The sequence below is a fragment of the Sceloporus occidentalis genome, unplaced genomic scaffold (assembly GCF_023333645.1).
Source record: "Sceloporus occidentalis isolate IW3139 unplaced genomic scaffold, rSceOcc1.0.p SCAF_6, whole genome shotgun sequence".
Taxonomy (NCBI): Eukaryota; Metazoa; Chordata; class Lepidosauria; order Squamata; family Phrynosomatidae; genus Sceloporus; species Sceloporus occidentalis.
Window position 1 is genome coordinate 86461612 of NW_028316986.1, and position 26901 is coordinate 86488512.

The 26901-nt window shown below is 40.5% G+C and overlaps 1 protein-coding gene across 1 annotated transcript in view; it reads right to left on the reverse strand.

Moving 5' to 3' along the window:
- The window catches only part of ADGRG6 (adhesion G protein-coupled receptor G6), a 132176-nt gene extending 111858 nt beyond the window's left edge, over positions 1–20318 (reverse strand). Inside the window, exons 1-2 of the mRNA XM_089528451.1 lie at positions 20236–20318; positions 8717–8817 (exon numbers count right to left, since the gene is read on the reverse strand). Coding sequence (XP_089384577.1) covers positions 8717–8817; positions 20236–20237 — 103 coding nt within the window. The 5' untranslated portion in view covers positions 20238–20318. The remainder of the gene's footprint in view (positions 1–8716; positions 8818–20235) is intronic.
- Positions 20319–26901: the final 6583 nt, after the last annotated feature.

The window sequence follows — 26901 nt, forward strand, 5'->3', positions numbered from 1 at the left end:
CCTGCTTTTTAATATTTAATGGTGTTTTCCCTATATCCAGTCTTGTTGTTCTATGCCCTTCTATACAGGCTTCCAAAGAATCTGGCCCATGACAGTGAATCTCCTCCTATAACTGGTAAGCACCTTTCCTTTCACAGGCCAATACAGAGACAACAGGGTTTCCAACTACTACAATGGTGAAAAAGAGAGATCATATTCCAATGCCTCCTTTGCTGTTCCTGGATTGCTTATTTCCTTCTGCCCACGGTTCGTCACATGGTGTTCTCTCTTGTTGAGCAGAATAGAAAAGGGATAGGATGCAACATTTTTATGAAGCATTTATTTTCCTTTACAACAATGCAGACAAAAACATGTTAAAATTAACATAGTCTAGGCAGCTAATCAAACATATCCTGACCAGATGGACTGAATGCACAGTAGGGCCCAGATTTCTGTGGAAAATGAAAACTGTAGCAGTGCACTGAGATCTTATTTCCCAAATAAACAAAATACAAACCTATATTCTCAGACATAAAGAATAAAAAGAGATCAGAAAGACTTCCATTAAGAAGAAATAAAACTGGCCATGAAAAGGAACAGAAATCATAGGGATGTGGGGAGAGAAGTTTACAAAACAGAAGTTGAATCACAGCTTATCAGCTACTGTATTAAACATTACTTAACTCTTCCACACAGTTACTTCTACTGTTGGTCTCTATACACTTGGTATTCAGCCTATAAACACTGATGTTCCAGTTAGCTACTATGGCTAATAGCCATTGAAAGGGGAGTAGTTGTAGTAAGAGTAATAGTTACAGGCTGAATACCAAGCTGGCATTTCTTGGTTTATTTATATACTTGTTTTATGTGAAGTTACCCTGAAAGAGGGACTTACAACAAACTATCAATCACATTCTATCATACCAATTAACTATGATGCTTATTCACTACTCCACAAACTTCACTTTCTAGACAGCAACCAAATGTTTCATAGCTACGAAAGCCAGTTCCAGCACTTCCGGAACTCTCACACCATTCTATCTCTAGCAAGGGAAGCACAATCTTCTTCTAGCTTGCAACCACCATTTGGCCAAAAAACCCAGGCCTGAACTTACCAAAGACCCTTAACAGGACTGAGGAAATTGTGGCCTTCCTCAGGACTGTTTTTGAGGCCACAAAAAGAGAACAGAAGTGTCACAGACACCAGAAATAAAACATTAGAAAGAACAAAAATTAACAGATAATGTCTTGAAAGAATGCAACTCAAAATGAATGAGCCATATATGTTCAGAATGCAGATGGGAATATATTAAGTTTTTTTGGGTCCTCAGGACCCCATTCATACCTGCTATCTTTTTTTTTTAAAATGCTTCTGCATTCTCTCTAGCAAACTTGGGACAATTTTGCCATGGTTTATCCCCCTCCTGAGCCATTTTAGGCTGCCATCCAGTTGTTGTTGTTGTTTTTAAGGCTAGTTTGAAAACAGTCTAGGAGAACAAAAACATGATGAACCTGCCCTACATGTCCCTGAAGTGGCAAATCAAGGCAAAAGCAATGTAACTGTTTTCACTCATGGAGGGGCTTGTGTGCAGCTCAGGGCAGCAACAAGAAAAGTTTATCATTTATGTTAGTGGTTGCATTCATGTCAGTGAGGTGGCTAAATGCTATGGAATTCAGGGATCCACAGTTTTGTGAGACTTCTCCTACAAATCCCAGGATTCCATAGGATGGCAGTTTTAAAGTGGTTCACACTGCATTAATTCTGCCCTGAAGGAGCTGGACATATTCAGGGCTGACATGTTCAGCCCTGAACATGTTCAGCTCCTTCAACACAATATTATACACATGTACAGGCAACCAACATATCTGAAATTATAGGCTTCTGCATAAAGAAAGCTATAATAGTCTCACTTTTTCTATGCCTGAGGTAGGATAGTGCATGTGATACATAGTAACGAGTTATTTTTTTATTCTCTCCAGTAAGCATGGCTGCTATTTTAGTTGACAACTGTTTGGGGCAACAATTTCCAGAATTTTCCTGAGATAACACTTTTGTTGTTGTTCTTTGGCTGAGTTGATGCTGAATTAGTTTTAATCTGGTGCAATTCATTATTTTTTCTTTTAAAAAATATTGTGTTTTAATTGGACAACTTCTTCCCTGATAATTTTAAATTACAGTGTGCCCTTGCTATCTGCAGGGGATCTATTCTGGACAGTAAAAAAATGCAGGACCTTGAGTCCTGATCTTCTCAATGGATGTGTGTTCCCATTCAAAAAGACGGGGATTGCTGTACATGGAAGCCCAAACCGTGGATGGCAAGCCTGCACTTGGAGTGGGTGCACTATGTGTGTTTTTATGTCTGAGTGATGATTTTGTATTTGAATTTCTGTTATGTACCTTGAGCAAAATTGTTAGTGCTGAGGTAGTCTGAAAATCTATTAAATAAATAGTACTGTATATTTTTCAGAATTAAAAAAAATAATTAAAGAAGACTACATAATTCATTTTAAACACTTACTAAAGAATATTTTGATGAATAAATGTATGTTCTTAGTTTCCCCCCCCCCCCCCATGAAATGGGTACCAAAATCCTACACACCAATTTTAGAATGGCTTTGAAATAGTAACTTTTAGTACAATTTCATAAGGCTACAGGGCATACATCCGGTAATAGTATGTACACACCTATATACAATCAGCTAAACCTAGTCAGAACTGGTTTCCTGAAGGGCCTGCTCCAGTTGTAGCCTGCTTTCATATCAAGCTGAATTAGTCATAAAGTAAAGAATGAATTTTTTTGTGCCTTATCATGCCTTTCTGCTGACACTATGTTCTAAAAAGAACAGATTTTGTGATTTAAAATATAGATTAAAGTTCTCAGAATAATGAAAACACTTTAAGCAAGATCTCTTTTCAGTATGTGGTTTTAGAATAATAATAATAATAAATAATAATAAATTTTATTTGTGTTTTCCTGCCTCTCCCATAGGATTGAAGCGGGGTTACAGACTAATTAAAAACCATTACACAATCTCATAAAAACAGGATAAATAAATTCCAATATAAAATTCTACAAACTCTATGGACAACATACAGCAGGGTAAGGCAGGAAATCAATCACATCAAAAATACTATTCATTCTACAGAGGGGAAGGCTTGGCAAAAGAGAAAGGTTTTAAGTCTCTTTTTAAATGATTCCAGGGGGGGTCATAAAGTGGAGCTCCTCGGGAAGACTATTCCAGATCCACGGGGCTACTACAAAAAAAGCCCTCTGGGATGCGGAGACATATCTGGAAGATGGTATTTCAAACAGGTTCTTCCCGGATGTTGTAAGTGTGCAGGGTGGATTATATGGGGAGATGCGGTCCCTCAAGTAACTCAGGCCCAAGCCATGTAGGGCTTTATAGGTGATAACCAACACCTTGTATTGTGCTTGGAAGCGAATGGGCAGCCAGTGGAGATCTTTCAAAATAGGTGCTATATGGCCAAACCTGGATGCACCAGTGACCAATCTGGCTGCCATGTTTTGTACTAACTGAAGCTTCCGGGCTTGGTACAAGGGTTGCCTCATGTAGAGCGCATTACAGAAATCTAAGCGAGAGGTTACCAGAGCATATACCACAGTTTCAAGGTCCCTTTGGCCCAGGTAGGGTCGCAGCTGGCGTATCAACCGAAGTTGATAGCAAGCACTTCTGACCGTCACATCTACTTGAGATGTCAACTGCAGGGACAAGTCCAGAAGTACTCCTAAGCTGCGAACTTTGTCCTTCAGGGGAAGTGTGACCCCATTCAGGACAGGTGGATAAATTTCCTTCCCTGGGCCTGGGGAACCTATCACCAGTACTTCCGTTTTCTCTGGATTCAGGCTGAGTTTGTTTTCCCTCATCCAGCCCATTATAGTGAGCATAGTTCTAGATGATTACATATTTTGAATGGCGACTGAAAAACAAGGAAGAAAAGAAAAGCCACAGAAAGAAAATAGAACAAATACAATAGATTCCCCCCCCCCCTAGAAAATAACGTATGTTGTGAATATGAAACACTTTGGGAAACATTTTGTGTCTCTCCTACATATGTGCATATGCCATTCCAAGGGTATATGTTCCCTCACATATACCAATTTAAGATGGGGAGGGGGTCATTTTTTTCCTTACAGTGACCTCAAAAGTTGCAGTTATTCATGGCAACAACGAGCTCACAAAAACTCTTGTTTGTTGCAAGATGGAAACAAATATCTAAACTAGCTGTTAAAGCACAATTTTCTGCTCAAAATGTGATAGAAATCACTGTAAATGTGGGTAGTACCTCTTCCTTAGAGGAACTGAAACAAAGAAAATACCCTGCAGCAAAAGGAGAACACCAGAGAGGACACAACACCACTTTGTCTCCAGAGGTTCATTATCCCCTCTCTCCTCCAAGAAATGTGGCCTCCCTGTCTGTCTACTCAGACGTTCCTCAAAAAACTGATACATCTGAAAACATGCTGGAAAATTTTGAAAACAATACTATTCTTCTAGTGCATTTTTGGCTATTTTCCTATTCTTGAAACAAAAAAGTATTACATCAAAAAAAAAACCTTTTGATATCTATAAATTCAGAGGAACATGCATGAGTCAATGAAATGTCATACTTGTTAAGCATCTACCCAATATATACACCTGACTCCATGAGACTATTTTCACCACACATTAGTAATAGTGTTATATAAACATTCATTTCACTTCTATGAAATACAAGCAGCTGCACTGAGTGCTGCACTCTGAATGTTCTCTCTTTGTAGCCCAAGGATGAAAGATGAGTTCTGTAATTATTTATTCAACTCATCCACTGATAGGATCTTTGGCTCTTACTTAAGAATGCCTGCAAATATACACTTGTTGAGATCTGTTGGCCACCAACAGCTTGATAAATGTAACAACTGACAAAACTTAAGAAGCAGGCAGCCCTTGAACTCTCTCCTACTCTCTAATACAGTGGTTCCCAACCTTCCTAATGCCGCGGTCCTTTAATACAGTTCCTCATGTTGTGGTGACCCCCAACCATAACATTATTTTTGTTGCTATTTCATAACTGTAATTTGCTACTGTTATGAATTATCATGTAAATATCTGATATGCACAAAGTATACAATTTCTAAAAGTGAGCATGCGTTTTTCGACCTGTACGAAAACTACTTAAAAAAAAGGAAAAAAAAGAATTTGGCCCACAGGTTGCCACTTCTTTCTGGACTACTGAGATAAAATGGCTTAAGACTAGTTTGCTAATTCCTTCTTTAGTCCTACAGACAGCCTAGTTCTGCACAGAGGAGCAGAAATAAGTTCAATTGGCAGTGAATTAACTTTGTTGTTGTTGGTACTGAATGCCTTGAAGTCCTTTTCTGATGTATGACAATCCTGAGGCGAATCCATCATGGGATTTTCTTGGCAAGATTTGTTGAGGTTTGCCATGGCTTTCCCCTGAGGCTGAGAGAGTGTGATTTGCCCAGGGTCATCCAGTGGGTTTCCATAGCCAAGCAGGGATTTGAACCCCAGTGTCCAGTGCTCAATGCTTTTGAGAAGGCATTAAATGTGTCACTGTTGTTGTGTGTCTGGCTTCAAGTCCTTTCTGAGTTATGGTGACCCTTAGGTGTTGTGAACTTATCACAGGGTTTTCTTGGCAAGATTTGTTCAGAGGGGATTTGCCATGGCCTTCCCCTGAGGCTAAGAGAGTGTGCTCCCCAGTGAATTCAGCTGTCTGGCTGCCCCCAAGATATAGTTGCCTGGGAGTGGAAGCAGCTGGAGTCCTTGGGGTCCAAGGAAACACAAAGGCCCATAAATGGGTGGGTTGGCAGTTAAGCAAGAAAAAGATAAGGGAGAAAAAGCAAAGGAAGGGATGGTGGTTCAAAAGGGAAGGGGGAGAGAAACAGGTGGCCAGGCATCCTCCTTTTCCAGGACACGTCCTACACTCCAATCTCCTGTCCATGAAGAATTCCAAACTGTCCTCCATTATGAACAGGATTAAGAAGCAGGGATTTATATTTATAGGAGTGTTTTTAGCTGTTGTTTGGTCATGTCTTCCATGCAATAAAATCAGCGTAACTTCCGAATTTGAACCAAATTTGGAAGAGGTAAATTGGGCACCGGGGGTGGTGTGATAAAGTCCCAAAATGGGCTTTTCCTTGCCTAAACCTAAGACTTGAAAATCCCCATGCCACTTCTACCATTTTTGATGCTCCGTGTAGCTATTTTTCCTGCCTAGCTATTTTTCTTGTTAATTTTAGCTCCCCTTTCCTGATATTCTTAGCTTCATTTTTAGCTACTATTGTTTACTACTGACTGTTCTGTTATTGATACTAATGAAAACAAATTGTTTTTTGAATATTTTGTAGTTATAGCAGCATATAAAAATCCACACAGTCCTTTTGGTCATGTTTTCAACTGCCCTGTGTCAAGTATTATTTTTTCAAGAATTTCTCACTGCAACAGTAAATCAGAAGAATACAACAATTATTATATTGATCCATGCCAGTATTTTAATGAATATAGCATTCTATAACTAGCAAGTGCATGGATTAAATTACAACAGAAACTGAACAGTAAACACTATATAAAATACTTCATTTCTTTAGCAACCCTTTTAAAATAATATCTTTTTAGAGAGATGGTGGCCAAATATTGAATTTGTTTTTATAAAAAGGAATAATGTTAATGTTAATTAGTATTTATTACAGTACATTTCAAGACTATACAGTGTTTCACATGATTTTCATTAATTCTTGGAAGAGCGAGTTTGGAAATGCTGTATGCTCCAATTCTTTGTTTATATTTAGCATAAGAAAAGAACCTCCTCTACATTTCTCTTTTTTATATTTTAATGTTTGTTTAAAAAAGAAAATAAAAGCATATTTACATACTTTATGTTAATAATCTTTATATATTAAACATAGAACCATAGAATCATAAAATCATAGTTGGAAGAGACCATAAGGACCATCCAGTCCAACCCCCTGCCATGCATGAAATCTAAATCAGATGATAATCCAAGTGCTTTAGGCTATGTTTCAGAAGAAGAGCTGCCAAAGCTATCTCTGAGTAGTCCTTGCCTAAGAAAACCCTATGAAATTCATGGGGTTGCTGTTAAGTTGACAGGCAGCTTGAAGGCACATAAACATGCAATCCAGTATTATTATCATCATGCTTACAATGATAAAATTGATTCCAGCTGTATTACATGGAACTTATGAATAGAATTACAAAGATCAAAATTAACATTTTTTCTGCTATACAGTTTGCACTGCAATGTATAGTTGGTGTTCTGCATTAATTAATTAATTCACCTATATTTTCAAAAGAGAAGACTCTAATTCAACTCTTTAAAAAACCAAATCATATTATAAAATGTAAATATAGTGGGCCCTACTCTTATGTGGGGGATCCGTTCTGCCCCCCCCCCCCCGGTAAGAGAAAAAAATGTGTATGCTTAAGCCCCATAACAAGTAATGGGGCTCTTGCCCACAGTGTGCACAGTTCCGGGGCACGGGAACCGTTTTTCAAGTGCGGCTTCCAGCATATGCTGGAAGCCGTGTATGGCACACCTACATATGACACAGGCACACTGTAATGACACATATCCGGAAAATTAAGTTTATATAAACAGAAGGATATCGGTAGTAATGAAACCATTTGTTCATATATGACACTGATTCCCAAAGTGGGCAGTATGCCCCTCTTAGAGGCAGTGCAAAGATCCAGGGGCGGTGAGGGAAAAATGGGGGCCTTCAGTGAAGTATTGGTGGACATGAAAGACAAGAGGAACCAGTAGCCTTTAGGACCATGGTGGGGATGAGGGTTGAATGAAACTACAAATACCAGAATTCCATAGTACTGAGCCATGGTGGTTAAAGCAGTGTCAAAATGCAACCTCAGTCTCTTTTTATCCCCCTCCCTGACAGCTGTTCTTGTTCTTTAAAAAAATACTAAAGTTTGATCACAATTTTAAAACAATTTTTCATGGTGTAACTGTGGCAGCACTATAATTTAAAGTTCAGTGGAATGGACCAATACTCTTTCTTTTGCCATTAACAGCCTCATTCTATAGCATATGGTGCTGGTATGGAAAGCACGGAAATAAAACTTGCAAGTTCAAACACACTTAAAAGATTTAAAAACAATGTAAAATTGGCAACAGATTTACAATTTCACCACAGCAGAAAGGCTTCCAAGCTAAAGGGGAACAGTCTTGCCAACATTATATTTTAAACAATAAGAAGACACTGTGTGCTATCTTGTCTCAGCATAAATAATAATAATAATAATAATAATAATAATAATAATAATTTTATCCTGCCTCTCCTTGTATTGGATCGAGGTAGGTAACAACAAACATAAGAACAATAAAAATAAAACACAACAAATCACAAGTAAAAACATAGCAAAACATATAAAATCCAATTCTCTATCTCCCTCCCACCTTAAAATACCATTAAAAATGACAATTCCCAACTGGAGAGTGAACATTCCGAGGAGGTCAATTTGGGAATGCCTACCGGAAGAGATCCGTTTTTATTGCCTTCTTAAAGGCCTCCAAAGATGTTATAAGACGGATCTTATACTAACACAAATGGCCTTGGTGTAAACAGGTCTTCTGCACATCCAGGTAAAAGCAATACAATTACACTTTATTTACAACTGAACTCATGTCATCTGGGTTTACTAATGAAATTTGCAGCAGAACATGAGAATAAATTTTCTTCCTTACCTGAGCATTGTACATGCATAAGATAGAGAGCAAACAGGAATAGCAATTTCAGTTTCCATTTCCATTGATAGCACCAGCACACTAGGCTCTCATAAGACATCCTACAAAAAAAGAAATTCAAAATTTGAGAAAATGTAAGATGTGTTTTCTTTGTGCATAGAGCTTTTAGTGTGGTCTAATAATACTATTACCAATACAGCCAATAATAGATATTTGTTTTATTCAAAGGACCACTTTCTTCCACATATTCTCCCTTGTTGCTCCACTGAGCATCTGAGGTCTTGCTAGTCATATAACTGATGTCCCAGTCATATGATTGGCAACCACTAAAATTAATTTATCTATTTATTGTAAGTATGTATAAATCACTATAGATTACAAGGTGATTTACAGTAACTATGAACAGTCATTAATACAATAAAAACAATGTCCACAATAAATTAAGAGGTAGCTGATATAATAAAAGGAACAACAGAATTTTGGAGGCTTGGACAAAAAGGACCAAAAGGATTGAAAGTCTGATTGCTATTTTAGAGTCTTAAGGAAGCCACAGCAAAGAAGTCCCTTTTTGATCTTGTCACTTAATGAGTTAAAGGAACTTCAAGAACAGCTTCCCTGCACATTTGAGGCCCTATGCAGATGGTGAATCTGGGTTGAATCTCTGTTGTTCACATGCATCCTGAATGCATCTGATTAAGTTTGGGAGGGGCTGACAAAACCCCCCACTTAACCCGGGATAATTAATAGCAGGCTTTTCCCCAAGTTTTTAAAAAGTATTCACATTGTTAGCAATGTGAATAACTGATGTGAACAGATCTGGGATAATTTGGGATTAAACTCTGAATGCCTTGAACATGTTTTGAATACATTCACATCATCAACTCCATGTTTATTTGAGTGCTGGTACACATGAGCAACTGAACTCCCAGAGATGCACATAAATCTGGTTCCATAGTGTGAATAACAAACCTGGAATGTGTGAGTGAGGTCATTTGCATCATTCTGCTGAAAACCAAAAATATCTAAATGACCTGAAAACATAGATAGGATGTTAGAGAGAGAAACACTCTTTCAGACTACCCGGAACAGTTCCTTTCTTAAGTTCCACCAGGTTTCAGCAAGACCTAATGTCTTGGGGCATTTGATGACAACATGCTTAAGTAGACATAGAGCTGTTTAAGAAGGTATGGGCAAAACAAAGCTCTTTAAGAAGGTACCGCTTGTCATTTTTATATTGTTCTGTTTGTGGGGTGCTTTATTTTATTTGAAATCAGTTTTTATCATCATGGGGTTATTTTTGAGTTTATGATGTACAGAGTGGCAAAACTAATTCTGTATCTCGGGGCCAATTCACACTACAGAACTGTAGTGCTATTATTCCAGTTTTACTGCCAAGGTTTCACCCGGTGCAATCCTGGGATTTACAGTTTAGGGAGGGGTATTTAGAATTCTCAGGCAGAGAGCTCCTGTGCTTCATTAATGATTGGTTGTAGCTCACAAAAGTAATTTTCGTGCTCTGGGAAGTTGATACACCTTTCCAATGTATGTTAATATAATGTTGTTCTGTGCTTTCAAGTCGTTTCTGATGATTGGCATCATGGGGTTTTATTGGCAAGATTTGTTCAGAGAGGGCTTGCCTTTGCTCTCATGGCACAAGGCTATTCCACCTCATAGTAGGAATGGAAAGAATATTCAAAAATATTTGGAAAATGGTTGAAAAATAATTTTCTCAGATGTGAGTAAATCTTGACAAGGAGATTTCCATAGGAGTGAGAATGTTCACAGTGTAGGACTTACTCTGCAGGAAAAAAAGCATGTCTTTTGTGCAAAAAAGCATGTCTTTTGTGAAAAGGTTCCTGTGCAGAAAACTAAATTCCAGGATTCCAAAGGGGGCAGCCATGGCCATTAAAGTGAATTCATAGTGCTATAATAGTGTAGTATGAATGACTGTGAAGTCTATCAGACTTAGGCCTGGTACAGACAGGCCAAATGTGGCATGGCGCCCCAATTATAGCATTCGGGAGCATGCAGCAACTGCTCGCTCCCGAACCCTAGTACGTACGGGCATCGCCATGACTGCCTGGCTCTGCCCATGTGTCCATGATGCAAGCGCTGGGCAGCATCCATATGTTGCTGTGTTGCACTTGTGTCACTGATGCGCCACAGTGCGCAAATGGTGCACTCATGGCATTGGGCGTGTGCTCCTAAAAGAACCCGGTTTTTCCGAGTTCTTTTAGGTGTGGTGGGACGCCACGCGGTTTGGATGCTGCGGTGTCCCTCGGGAGCAGAAAGGGGTGGCTGCAAAATGCCCTTTCAAGGAGGTCTGTACAGCCCCTTAGTTTTATCATGCTGCTCAGATATTTATTTTTATCTTCATTCTTCAGTTTGTAGTCAGAGTAGGAGTTGGTTTAGAACATTTACATTACTATCATTAAAGAATTGTGCTTTTGGGTTTCCAACTTCTTACACCTTGTCCTGCACACTACAATGAAGGTCACAATCCTGATAGCTATCACAGGCTCAAAACAGATAGGACTAATAGAACAATGAGAGACTTTGCCACCACCATTTGCGCCAGGAACATGGGAACCTCATGTGACTGATCCCTATCCAGGCCGCTGGAAGGAGTGGATTCTATCTGCTCCTTCTTGGCCTGGTTCTTTGCAAATGATGCAGCCTCAGTGCGTCATGTATTCAAAATAGAATAAAAGTGGAGTAAACTCAACAAAGAAACATGCAACTAAGTCAAGGAAAGAAAAAAGAAAAGAAAAACAAGAAACTACAACATATACTACTACATTTAGCAAAGAATGACTTTTGACTATCTTTTTTGCAGATAGATAACCTTCATAGATTCCACCTCACTCTCTATAAACTAGAAGTCACACTTCATCCTATTCTTTAACTCATGCTAATTTTCAAAACCAATGTTCATCAAAGTTCATCACTGCTGTCTCACAAAATTACAAATCCTGATTCTGTAGGATGGAGCCATGGCACTTAAAGTGGTGTCAAACTGCATTATTTCTACAGTCTAGATGTACTCTAAGTCATGTTCTAATCTTCTTTAGGCATCAATGCTATGTTAACTTACTTTCAACTATCTTGTAGTTTTCTAGTTTGCAAAATCAAATTTGCTACCCATTAGGCTACTGCTTCTTTTGCACTTTTCTCTGTCCCCCCCCCCCCCCCTTAGGCTTCACCAGGTGCTTTTTCAAAGACCCATATCATGCCTCATCCAAGTAATCCAGAACATCACATAACCAGCAGCAGTACCCGCAATGTTCCTTCATGGGTTTGACACCTACCTGCTCAAGGCAAGTTCCCACACCAGTATACCATTTGCTACAAACAAATGGGTACTCTGTTCAGGTGAACAGATTAAGCCAGAACCCTTTCTGGAAGCCAAGATGACAAAGTTGAACCTGCAATACTTTGGTCATATCATGAGAAAGCATGACTCTTTAGAAAAGACAATAATGCTAGGAAAGGTAGAAGGCAGCAGAAAAAGAGGAAGACAGCATGCTGGATGGATAGATTCAATCAGGGAGGCCACATAGAATAAAGGATGTTGGAATGGCTCATTGATAGGGTTGCCATGAGCTGAGGTCAACTCAAAGGCAGTTACCTGTGTGGTGTGAAAGGGCTTTGCCCCAACACAGCCAGCTGCAGCTCTCCAAAATGGCAAGGGCTCTAAGAAGATGGACTAGGGAGTGGCAAATCTAACAACCCAGAACTCTACTGCTAGAGGTAATTTTTCAATGAACCTAACAGCAGGGCTAACCCTAATAAGCCTGTGGGACCAGAGTCCAAATTAAACAGTGCAATTTAAGGAAGTGTAAGAGAATGAAGAAAATACAAAGCTGCAATAAAAGCACATATTCATTGAATGCACTGTATAATACCTAAAGCAGGCTTAATAATTTCTAAAAATTGGCTAGTTTTCTGTGGTCATTTTCACATTGGCAAAAAGTGTCACTGAAGAACACTGCGGACTGGAGCAGACAGGCAGGAAAAAGTGGCTCAGTCCTGCTTTTTCCAAAAGCAGGCCAAAACCCCACTGTCTGAATGGCCTTTTCCCAAGGCAGGCCGAATACACCCAACCCAACCACACAACACAGCATCAAGCCATGCCATGGGTAATGTTTTTTACCTCCCCACCTTGCATACACAAACACACTGCCTGCAATCACCTCCCATGTCCTTCCCAGATGCCATTCCATTGGATGGCGACCCCTTTGACCAGCCACACCGTCACATGCACAATGCTTTGGCCTTACAGGGCACCGATGCATCAGCGTGCCAAGTGATACATTGGCGTAACACAATCATGGAGGCTCCCCAGCCCACTTCACCCCCCTTCACTCCATGTCCCCCGTTGGACTGTCTGTTTTGTGTATGTTGTCATTGTCACACTTTTTTTTTGCTTTGCAAAAATGTGCATTTTTCAAGCTAAGCGTGGTTTTGGTTTGGTTTTCACCTGCTTTGGAGGCATGCATCACATATATGCACCACCTTCAAAGCAGTGGGAAGCCACTTTATTTTGCCCATCTATTTCACCCCTAAAATACATATTCTTTTTAGCACTGGAGATTCATGAGGGGATTGTTGAGAGAACAAGCAAATGGAAAATTAAGTCTTCCAAATAATACCTTTGATTTTGTACATTCAGAAGAATTTCAATGCTTACCACAAATATGACTTGGAAATGTGTTGAAAGAAACTATCTTTTTTTTTTTAAATTGTCAATCAGGGGAAAACATCTTCTTGGGTTTTATGGAGATACTTCTGAAATGACTTGTTGCCACTTAGATAATAACATGAAGAGTTTCTTTGCCCAAACAAGTTCCTTTAAAGCAGAAGTGGGTAATGTGTGGCTCTAGTTCACCAGCACCACCCCAGGCTGTTTTTATAGCCCTTGACCTTTCCAGATGCCCTGACTCTCCTTTTTCTGGCCAAAAAGAAAAAGAAAAAGAAAAAGCCTATCCAAGAAACCTCCAGAAGCAATTCACCTTTTAAATAAGTTGGGGGGGGGGGGGGAGAAGGTGTTGTAGTATTTAATTGTTAAAAAATAACTCCATATTTCAAAGCCAGAAGTGAACTTCCAGCTACTTTGGGTATACAATTGTCATTTCCTTAGTCTTCCAGTAGGTCCTAGGGGCAGAAAAGTGGCACCCAGTCTGCTTGAAAGGGAAAGAAAGTGATAGAGGACTATGTTTGTTACAGAAACTTACTCCCACATACGTTTGTGTAGATTCTTCTTACTGGTTACATTTTTCTAATTCTTACTCTCCATGCATAACTAAGTAGCTGATTGTGAAACACGTTTTTCTTTATTGAAGTTTATTTTGAAATACTATCTTAACAGCAGCCTAGCTCTCTGGCATGGAATAAAATTAAACTTAATAGTGCTGAAGATACACTGCTTGGGCTTCTGAAACATGAAAAAACTTTTGGATGAAGCTAAATACTCTAGTCTAAAACAACCAGATTAGAACACAAAAAAATTATTGTCCTGCCGTTGAGTGAAACTGCAATGACATTCTTGCTAAAATCTTTTAAAATGGAATTCCAGAAGCTGTAATGAATACTTAGCAAATATATAAATATGGTGGGATCTTTCTTAGATGTACAGTTGTCTTTCTATGTAGGTAACAGTGAAACACCACCTACAGGATTACTGCAAGCACAATATAAGAAAGTGCCATTATTATCCTTGAGCATCAAGTACAGTCTGTTTCTTTACATCCAATTATTTTACCTGCCCAAATCCAAGTTAAAAAATGTAGTCACTCCAATGCTTATTCTACCATTACAATACTGAGCTAAGCCAAATTGGTATTCCATCACAATGAATACCAAGAGAAATCTATGCTACCACATTAAGGAGAGTTTACTTTAAGAGATACTAACCAACCTTGAAAAACAAATGAGAGATACTAGGAATTACTGTATTTTCTGGCATATAAGACTACTTTTTAAACCAGGAAAATCTTCTCAAAAGTCAGGGATCATCTTATATGCCAGGTGTCATCTTATAGGGAAGAGCTGAAACTTTTGAGTCAGACATGAAAATCTGTGGTCGCCGCATATAGTGGGGGGAGCTCAAAAACAGCCATGGACACATCCCCGCCGTATGCGGCGATCGTATGAAAGCAGCTACCACTCTGATAGTCTTGGAGACAGGGAACACTAGGCAGGCAGAGAGAGCTGACCAGTCCAAGCAGGCTTTGTATACAACAAGGTTTCCTGCTAAGTACCTGCATGTCATAAGCATCTGGATTAAAATTACCATATTGAAATCAAACCTGATGGTTTTTTAAATTTTTATTTGGTGTGCGTTGGAAGAGGGGTAGTCTTATACGGTGAGTATATCCCAAACTCTATATTTTAACTGGAAAAGTTGGGGGTCGTCTTATATGCCCAGTCATCTTATATGCCGGAAAATATGGGTATTTTGCTTTTTATTCTATTTGTATATGAGGTAAAGCAAATTCAGAAAACCTAATAAAAATGAGATCCATTTTATAACTAGTAGAAAAGGGAGAAACTGTTTTGTCCTGAATCCTTGCTGAGGTTTGACTCAATTATATTTTTCTTATACTGCTTTTATATGGACATTTAAAACTCAGCATGTTCTTGGAGCTACTCTGGATATAGATGCAAAGAGGAATAATAAAATTTAGGAATATAAGCATTTCTATCACACTGCTTCTTGTCTATGTTGTCTCTCACTCATTCTGTTTTTTCCCCACACAGACTTCCCAAAACAGTCTTCTTGTACCGGTATAATTGGGGGAAGTGGAGGGTGGCCAGAATCCACTGTGCCCAGAAATATCTGTTGGACTAATATGATGACGTGCGCTATAAAAATGGCTTGAAAATTCTTCAAAATATGAAAGGACAGACAGCTGTGGGCCGGAGACATTATGTCACTCAAACAGAATCATCAAACTTTTTTTTTTTGGGGGGGGGGGGGCTGGATTTGAAGCTTCCTGGCGCACGTGTGCTTCCTCTTGCTACCACTGATCCCAGCAACATGCTACGGATGCTTCTCTTTCCCCTGTTGCCAACAATAGCCACCATATTGTGAAGCTACTTTAAATATAATGTATACAAATATGGGATTTTAAAAAATAAAATAAAGGCTCATCTTATATAAAAACAGAACTTCTATAAATAATTTCTGTTTTCCTGGTTCAACTTGCCAACAGTCTCTTGGTCATGCAACCTAACACCTGCCCAAAGCAGACCATTCAGCTACAAGTCCTTAACAGACCAGCTGCCCCTTGCTGATCTGGCCTCTGTGTACCTCAAGACATTGGCAAAAACACTGCAGGGGCCCAGTGTACAAGGGGAATGAAAGGTAATGCCTTCCCAACATCACCAACTAACTTTACCTATGAAAAATTGCATATATATCCATCACTCTAAACCCATCTACCAATTCCTTCTGAAAGAAAGTGATACTGAATAAAATTCCATTCCATTCTGCCACTACAGCCTCCAAGCGCCAGTTTGCCTGAAACACCAAAACTCATGTATTTTGTTTGTGTGTGTGTGGGCCTGGGAAAAGAGACTGATCATAAGAACATGAATAATTTTGCATTAGACAAAGACATATCTAGTCCAGCCTTCTATTCAGAAAATATGTATTTTCCTGAACAGTGTTTGGGTTAACTTCTTTTATCTTCCACTGCTTTCATGAAAACGGCATAATTGTTCCTTTACTCCGAAACCACAGACTCCCCTTTAATCTGATGTGCAATCCAATTAAAACGAAGTACTGTTTGGAAACTAAAGAATGGTGTTGGTTGTAATAGATCAACTGCTTTAATGCATATGCCTGTGGATTAGGTAGTTAGTCTGTAAGACATCTAAGGTTGTCTGAGTAAAAGCTAGAGAGGGTTCCTGAACCTTTTAATGGCTGTGTAGAAGAGGGAATTTCAACAGGTGTTGCCTGTTACCTGGTTGTGTGTTAAGCAACATCTGTTGAAATGCCCTCTTCTATATAATCATTATAGGTACAGGAGCTCTTTTCAGTTTTCACATGGACAACCCTAGACCATAATTTTTTAAAAGCAAAAACTTTGGGGGAAACCAGAGAAAATTGTCAAGAAGTATTTAGCATTGTTGTGATAGCCATAACATTTTGCCATAGAGAACTCAATTGTGTTGTTGTGTAACTTCAAGTCATTTCTGACTTATGGTGAATTTAAGGCAAACCTATCGTGGGGTTTTCTGAGGCTGAAAGTGTGCAGCTTACTCAAGGTTTCTATGGCCGATTTGAATCCTGGTTACTCAAATCTATGGTCAGATTTGAAGCCTGATCTCCAGAGTCCAACTCTCAAATGACTACATCACTCCGACTCTCAGGGAACTCAGCTCTTCCCTTCTCCCTGTGCAACTGCTGAAGTTGGAGGGATCCACTTTTCTCTACTGCTCAGCTGATCAATTGGCTACTGGGAATGCAGGAAATTGGAGATGTGGGAAGTGGTTCCCAATTGCCCAATTGCACAGACGCATGCATGCACATATGACTGCTGGTCCCCCAAAAGACTTTGGATGCAGCCCTCAGGACTGAAATGGCTGAAGCCATCTAAAGCTGCATGCTTAAAAACAAACTTTCAAGATATGAAGGAATAAGTGAAAAGCTCTTTTGGTTTCACTGCTCACCAGAAACTAAAACGTGTGAAGTTCTGCACTACAGGGAATTTCTTTCTACATATTTTAATATATAGTCTTATTTTCCCCTGAAAGATAACTTTTGCTGATATTATACAATAGAGGTAAGAGAAACTGCTGCCTCAGATGCTCTTTCATGACCTTTCTAATTTTCAGGCTACTCTGGGACACTTCAGCAGAAAATGAAATTAAATGTTAACACAAGCATATGATCCTAACAGAGATTTGAATGGCTATATATTAATCTAGATTTAAATTACAAACTAAACCACTTAAACCAACTAAAATAGTATTACTTTTACCACATGAATGATCAAGAATGAAATTAATGATAAGGTCATCTGTGAAATAAACTCAAAGAAAGAAGAAAGTGTCTGCCATTTTAAAACAAAGAACAAAAACTTCATGACAGAATTCTCCACAAGTTGAGTCTCCCTTATCTCAAATGCTTGGGACCAGAAGTGTTTAGGTTTTTGGAGCTTTTCAGATTTTGCACATACGTAAGGAGATATCTTGGAGATGTGACCCAAATCTAAACATGGAATTCATTTATGTTTTGTATACACCTTGTACACATAGGCTGAATGTAATTTTATACATAGCATTTTAAACAACTTTGTGCATGAAAGAAAGTTTGTATACACTGAACACAAGAAAGCAAAGGTGTCACTGTCTCAGCCACCCATGTGAACGTTTTTGGATTTTGGGCTTCAGCATTCTGGATAAGGGAAACTCAACCTGTATTAACATTTACTCCTAGTACCTCACCTCAGTTTCCAAGTGCTACCTGTTCTAAACCACTGTAAACCCTGACCATATCCCATGTGTCCCTCTTTCTACGATACCTCTTTATTTTATATCAGAATAACATTATTTGTAAATGGTACACTAGTTTGCATGCAGCTGGTGGATGAACACTGGACTTTTTAAAAATGGCATTTTTTAGCAACCAAGTTTCAGCTTGGAGCTGCCACAGTGACAGGATAGTATCAGACGGGGAATAAAAGAAATGCAGCAATGATGTTTATAAATGAATTGGGACAATTAATTTCACTGCCTGAATCTGATATGATTAAGGTTTTATAAAAGTGTTTGTAATTAAATGTGTCATTAATATGTTAATTACAAATAAATGCATCCATTTCTTTGGTTAGAACCCAAAGAGATCAGAACTATGCCTTTAGCATGTAGTGAATTACAAGAAAATATGCTTTAAACTATAGCTTTGCAACATTTTCTGTTTGCTGCCTTAAAGATTTATAGGCATTATAACCAAATGGGGGAGTTTACTCTATTCATGAACACTATGAATTTGATATGCCTTTTTTGCACCTCCTTCTTTAAAACAGAGTCCCGAAAACTCTGCTTCTTGCCCCTAACTTCACAGTTTTGCATTTGGATTGAAAAGTATATAGGTAGGCAGGACAAGTGTCAGTTCCCCAGCAAAAAGGATGAGTTGACATGGCCGCTGCAAGTTATCGTCTTGTACAAAAGTGTAGATGGGTGAGTTAAGAAAAATATAATATTCCCAATCAGACCGCTATAACATTTTCTCCCCAGGGAAAAGAAAAAAGGTCTCTAGGACAGCCTCTCAAACTGAAGAAAAGGATGGAAGGGCAAAGGAGGCAAAGACCTTCTGTTCTGTGAGCCTCCCTTCCTCCTTTTCCTTGTTTATTTTGATAGAACAACTCAGGTGGTTGTGTCATTTTTTTGTTGGTTCGTTCCCAAATCTGCTGTGGCCACCGTCTCACCCCTGCCTTCATCCTGACCAAAGTTGTGAATTGAAATCACACCTCGGCCAAGGCAGCATTTAACTGTGTGCGAAGCTGGAGAAACCGCAGGTGAACTTTCTGATACAAAGCACAAGGGTAGTTGCAGCACTTCTTCTTCTGAGGGTGCCTTTTGGTCAGGCCACACTGCGAACTGGGCAAAGAAAATGAAGGATGGTAGCTGTCTGTAAAGGATCTCATGCTTCTTTGTTGAACAGAAAAGTAAATGTATTATAAAGTCTGGACAACCCCCCCCCCCCCTCCGCCACATTCCATGCTGCCACTCCACGGCCCAAGAGCAAAGAAATGCCATCATTTGCTCCAGCACTGCTTTCAGTGTGTGTGTGTGTGTGTGTGTGTGTGTATATATATATATATATATATATATATATATATATAGAGAGAGAGAGAGAGAGAGAGAGAGAGATCTATATCTATATCTATCTAAAATAGATAGATAGATCTGCATCTATCTATCTATCTATCTATCTATCTATCTATCTATCTATCTATCTATCTTAGGAACCGTATTAAATCTGGGCCAGCTTCTTCTCTCTTACCTGGCTCAAGGCTCCTTCTAGTCGGCTGGCCCTGCCTCTCTTTCCGCCCAGAGGAGAGCCACCATCCCTGATGGCTTGCAAGCCAAGGCTGGCGATGGCAGTGGCGGCGGCTCCAGGGACCCGGTCTGTCCGCCCTGAAAGGCCTGGCCAGGGCAGCGGAGCCGGTTTCTGTCCAAAGGGCTGGCAAGGGATGAGAGGGAGAGGTTCGCCAGGAGCAAGGGCTCAAGAGGCGGAGGCTGGGATGGAAGCTCTTGACTCCAGAGAAGGAAGGCTTCGGAGGCGCCCGTCTCCAGGAGGCTGGGGCTGGCGGAGGGGACTGTGGCCGTGGGTTCGAATCCCGGCTCAGCCAGAGGCGCCAGTCACACTCTCTCAGCCTCAGAGGAGGGCAAAACACAAAACAAAAACACCAAAACCTCTTGGAAGAAACTGGCCAGGGAAACCTTGTGACAAAGGCAAAGGACTGGAAGGCATCCAGTCGCTTTAGAGAGAAAGAAGAGGGACTTACATGCTGGCATTAGGGCGCCCCAGCCACCATGGTCTCCTGCCGGCTCTCTCCTCCTTCCTCCGGAGTCTTCGGGGCTGGAGGCAAAAACTCCGGGGGCCCCTCCCCCCCTCCCTCCCTCCCCCTGCCCTCTCCTCTCCTCCCGGCGCCTTTGCCTCTCCTCCTCCTTCCTTCTCTTGCCTCTCTCCAGAGGGAAAGGGGCCAAGGAAGGTGGCTCTCCCTGGCTCCCAAGAGACCCTTCCAAAACTTTTTCGGTCAAGGAGCAGCAGCAGCAGCAGGAGGAGGAGGAGGAGGAGGAGGCGGTGGCAGCTCCCGCCCCTGGCTCTCCCTCCCCGGGACCCCAGGCTCCCTTCCTCCTGCCCCCGCCCCCACTCTCAGTCAGGGGCTCCCGCCTTGGCCTCCGGCCCCTCTCTCTCTGGGCGGCTTCTAAGAAAGGCTCAGCCCCTCCTGGAGCTCCCACTGGGCCCCCCCACAGGCCCCCCAGGGCCACTTTCAAGCCCCAGGCCTCGGTCGCCCCCGCCATTTAGCCCTCCCTCCATCCCTCGGAGCCCTCCAAAGGCTCTGTGGCCCCCAGGATGGCTCTAACCCACTGCCTCCACTGGCGGAAGCCTCCTCCTCTTTCCCTCCAATATTACTGCTTCTTGTGGGTTACACAGTGCAACTGTTATATGGATTTGGAATTGGTTGACTGGCTGAACCCAAAGGGCTCCTCCAGTGCTATTCAAGAGCTTTATCAGTAACTTGGATGACAGAATTGAGGGCATACTTATCAAATTTGAAGATGACACCAAATTAGGAGGAATAGCTAATACTCCAGAGGACAGGATCAACATTCAAAATGACCTGAATAAACTAGAAAGCTGGGCCAAAGCTAACAAAATGAAATTCAACACAGAAAAATGTAAGGTATTGCACTTAGGGCAGAAAAATAAAATGCACAGATATAGGATGGGGGACACCTGGCTGAATGAGACAACATGTGAAAGGGATCTGGGAGTCCAAGTAGACCACAAGTTGAACATGAGTCAACAGTGCGATGCGGCAGCTAACAAGGCCAATGCGATTTTAGGCTGCATCAATAGAAGTATAGTGTCTAGATCAAGGGAAGTAATAGTGCCACTCTATTCTGCTTTGGTCAGGCCCCACCTGGAATATTGTGTCCAGTTCTGGGCACCACAATTTAAAAAGGACATTGAAAAACTGGAGCATGTCCAAATGCAGGTGACTAAAATGGTGAAAGGTCTAGAAATCATGTCTTATGAGTAGAGATTTAGGGAGCTGGGTATGTTTAGTCTTGAGAACAGACAGTTAAAAGGTGATATGATAGCCTGTTTAAACAATTGAAGGGAGCAAGCTTGTTTTCTGCTGCTCCAGAGAACAGGACCGGGAACAATGGATGCAAGCTCCAGCAAAAGAGATTCCACCTCAACATTAGGAGGAACTTCCTGACAGTAAGGACTGTTTGACAGTGGAATACACTCCCTCAATGGAGAATGGTGGAGTCTCCTTCCTTGGAGGTCTTGAAACAGAGACTGGATGACCATCTGTCGAGGATGTTTTGATTGAGAGTTCCTGCATGGCAGGGAGTTGGACTGGATGGTCCTTGCGGTCGCTTTCAACTCTATGATTCTATGATTCTGTTCTTCTTGTGTGCCTTCAAATCCTTTCCAACTTATGAAGACTACACTGGGGCTAATTTCGGCATGAAAGAGATTGAAGCACATTTAAAGCATCCTGCAGATAGAGTGAAAATAATAATAATAATAAATAAATTTTATTTTTATCCTGCTCCTCTGAGCGATTGAAGTGGCTTACGTTAAAACAGACCAATAAAATACAATATCAATACAATATCATATAATAACATTATAACCCTACTCCTCCCTACCCATCCCATTAGTAATAATAAAATACAATTAAATTATTGATTATTAAAACAACAAATAATATTATTAATATTATTATTTCTTACCTGCCTCTCCTCATGGCTGGAGGCAGGTTACAACATAGTTAAAACACAATCATTACATAAAATGCACCTCTTAAACTTCCTCCCTGTGGTGAGTAATTGAGTGGATGATTATCGCACGCAATTACGCAAATCAAGTGATGTCGGAAAATTCATTATTGCTGAAATGCTGAAAGTAAAAAGAAGTGCATGAATGCTTCTTGGTGACCACTTTAATGGCGGGTTTTGTGTAATGCCGTGTGAAATCATTTTATGTAATTACGCGATTTACCCCCCAGGATATTCACAGGATAAGCTCCCAATCTCATTCGTGTGATAAACTGCTCTGTCGAGTGTTCTTGGCAAAATTTCCATGGCTAATGGAGGAACTGAACCCTGGTCTCCAGAGTCATGGGAGTTTATCACATGGGAGGGAATTGGTTGGATCCTGTGCAGAAACAGGATTTAACTCCACAAAAGCGGGATCATTCTCAGACGCATTGAGCATTAATCTGAAGTTAACCCACACAGAAAGTGGACAAATCCCACAAAAACGGGGTCATTTACAGATACAATCAGGGGCACTGAGCATAAATCCAATATTAACCCACACAGAAAGTGGACAAAATCTGCTGCCTCTTACTTTCAGATTTTCCCGAAAGTAAAAAGCGGCAGATTTTTTCCACTTTCTGTGCAGGTGAATGTTGGATTAATGCTCAATGCCCTCAATGTGTCTGAAAACGATCCTGCTTTTGTGGGATATTCCCAGAATTTAAATACAGTTTCTGCATGGGATTTGGGCACTTAGCCTCCTGTGTGATGAACTCCATAGTATACTTATTAATGATCTTTTCATCTTCATACACTGTAAATAAAATTTATTCAGATGCCACTGCCCCTTGTTTGTATGCCTTCAAGGTGTTTCAACTAATGGCCACCCTAAGGTGAACCTGCCATGGGCTTTCCTGGGCAAGTTTCTTCAGAAGGGTTTTGCCATGGCCTTCCTCTGAGGCTAAGAGAGTGACTTGGATGGCCAAGCAGGGATTTGAACCCTGGGCTCCAGAGTCATCATTCAACAATCAAACCACTACACCACAATATACTCTGTTCTTCCTTTTTTCTCTGTTATGTGCCTTCAACTCACCTGTCAATTAATTTCAACCCCATTAATTTCATAAGATTTTCTTAAGGAGTAGTCAGAGGTACTTTGGCAATGATATTCTGAAATGATCCCCCATCCAAGTACTAACTATGCCTGATTCTGCTTAGCTTAGGGTCATAGAGTTGGAAGAGACCACCAGGGCCATCCAGTCCAACCTCCTGCCATGCAGGAATACACCAACAGATAGCCATCAGACCTCCAAAGAAGGAGACTCCACTACACACTGAGGCAGTGTGTTCCACTGCTGAACAGCTCTTACCATCAAGAAGTTCTTCCTAATGCTGAGCTGGAATCTCTTTTCCTGTAGTTGGAATCCATTACTCTGGGTCCTAGTCTCTGGAGCAGCAGAAAACAAGCTTGCTCCATCCTCAATATGACATCCCTTCAGATATGTGAGCATGACTATTATGTCACCTCTCATCCTTTTGGTTCTCAGACATTCTGTTCATATGGTGCCAACAGTTACCTGAGGGGAACCCACTAGTGTAAGAGGAATGCAACTGCACTTTCCATCTAGCACTCCCAAACAGGTGAAACACCAAGGCCTACTGCCTCTGATAATGGGGGTTCCCTATTGGGATACTGAACAGTAGCCATTGATGGGCTCATATTCCTGAATTTTTCCAGTACACATTTAAAGCCATCCAAAATGTATCCATCACTTCATCTTATGGAGTGTGTGTGAATCTACACTTTATGCATTGCATACTGCCTTCTGTCTGATCATTCAGTTTCAGTGGATGATCCTGACTGCTAGCATTATGAAATTTGGGAGGCAGTGGATTACAACTCTGGAGGCCAGGGTTTGATTTCCACATCATCCATGAAACCCCCTGGGTGACCTTGGGCATGTCATATGCTCGTAGCTTCAGGGAAATGTAATGGCAAACCCCTTCCGAACAAATCTTGCCAAGAAACCCCATGATAAGGTTGCCATAAGCTGGAAACAACTTGAAGGCACATAGCATAACAACATAAATGTGAGATTTGTATACATTTATACACTGTAGTCATGTCTTGCCTTACTTGCCTTTTGCTTAATCCAAACAGCCCCAAACATTGCAATATGGTCTCATAGGTGAGTTCCTTCTTTGCGTTGGTCATTTTGCTTGGTCTTTTCCATGTCTACCATATTCTTTTTAAGTTCAAGTGACCAGAACTATACTAAGTATTTGCGATATATTTACACCCTAGATTCACATAAGGGATAAATGATATTATTAGATTTATTTGTAATTCTTTCTCTAATTATGCCTGATTTGAAATTTGGTTTTTATTCTCCACAGGCACAGGATAAATCCACAGCCACAGCCACAAGCAGTAATAATAATTTTGAAAATGACACAGAAACTGAATGTGAGGAACAGTTCTGCCGAATCTTTGAAAGGTTATCAGTCTTTGTCTTTGAGTTATCAGAGCTTATAAGGTTTTATCAGAGTTTTCTTACTTAGAAAGTTTATCAGAGTTTATCAGCAAATGTTTATCAGAGTTCCCTTACTTAGGACATCAGTAATCCTTTAGCTAAACTAACTGAAGAAAGCTTCTCCATCTTTACAAATCTGCATGTCAAATATGCAGCCTCAGATAGATCCTGACATGTTTTAGGATACACTGTTAGTTTGCTGTTACATAATAATTTGCTCAATACTGGCTCAGATCCTTGATCCATATAGCGCAATATTTTTCACAGTCACTGGCAGAATCTTTCTCCAGGATTTCAGGAAGGAGTCTTACCAGGCTACACCTAGATATGATGGGGACTAAACCACAGGGACGTAGCCAAGGGGGGGGGGTCTTGGGGTCCGGACCCCCCCCTTCCGTTAGATAAAATGAATGGTGTGTGCTGCTGCGCCGCCGCACCCAAGCCCCATTATAATGGTGGCACTTAGTCTGGACCCCCCCTTCCCAAAATCCTGGCTACGTCCCTGTAAACCAGCCAACTTCTTTATGCAGAATGACTGCTCTCTTGCTGAGCTGTGGTATCTCCCTATGTGGCTACAGAGAAATGTGAAAAGCTTGGCCACCATCCTACCCAAACTAAGTGTGGAGCTTGTTTGTTTGCTTGTTTTATATACACTTCCTTTCTCCTGGCATGGGACCCAAGGTGGTTTACAAAAGCTAAAAACAAGTCTTTCCATAGCAGACTGTAAAAGTTTCACAACAGATAATGTGGCACATGCTCCCTGAAAGGAAAAAGTTTTAAAATAATCATTGTTCAAAAAATGAAAATGAAATTACTCAAAATCTTTTATTTATTAATTAAAATATTTGTACCCCATCCTATATCTGAGGATCTTAGGATAGCACTACTTTAATGTGATGTACAGGGTACATTACAATATTTTTTAAAACAGTAAGAATAATTTAAACAGACTAAAAATATATTTGACAAGCTAAAATCAGACAGACTAAAACCAGTTAAAATAATGTAAGACAAGTTAAAACCATGACAATCTGCAGATTTGGATAAAATATTAGGCCCCAAAGGCTTTGATAAAAACAAACAAACAAACAAACAAACAGGTTTTCACTTGACATCAGAATGACATCATGATTGCTGCCAATTGAGCCACAACCTTCTTCAACAGCATTCTCTCCCTCCCCACTCCCGCCCAGAGTGACACAAAGGAGGTCCCTCTAACTGATCTCATCTCTTAGACAAGGATATATATAAGTAGAAGTGCTCCTTGAGTCTCTTGAGGGCTTTAAATGTTTTCACCAGCATCTTGAATTCAGAACAGAAGCTTATTGGAATCCAATGCAAATTCTGGAAAGACAGTGTTATATCGTTCCTGTATAGTGTCCTGGACAGCAGCTTCTGAGTTACCTTCAAGGGCAGTCCCACATAGAGTGAATTGTTATAATATAATCAAGAAATTACCAACACATGAATTATTGTGGCAAGGTTATCCCTTGTCCAAAAAAGGCCTTGGACAGCAGAGCAACTGAAGAGGGTCCCAAATACTCCACATGATGAAGGCTACTTGGGCTTCCAACGAGAGAAACCCATTCCAGGCAGGTTACATAGCCTGTGCCATCCAAGAACCTCCCATCCATGGAGGGTTTCAATTCAGTTATCAGGGATCATCTATTGTTCAATGGCTCTCATCCAGTCCAATACAACATCCAGGCATTTGTTTAGCACCTGAACAGCCTCAGTTGACCTTATCAATAAGTAAAGCTGAGTGTCACCTGATGGCACCCAACCCCAAAACTCCTAATGACTCTGTCAAGAAGTTTCACAAAGATATTTGAACAGCATGGGAGACAATGAACAGACAATGAACAGCACAGAAACCCTGTGGCACTCAATAGTTTAATGATTATGGGGCTGAACAAGTATTCTTTAATGCTGTTCTTTGGAGCCAGTCTTACAGATAAGGGCAGAACTGCTGTAACACAGTGTCTTCTACTGGTCCAGTAGGATACTATGATCCAAGAGGACCAACAGAGTAGCAGTTCCCCTGTTTCTAACCTTGGGTAGGTCAAGGCAGAAACACTAGCACAACAAATATGATTTCCAATGTCAGATCAACAGCCTTATTGAATTACAAAAGAA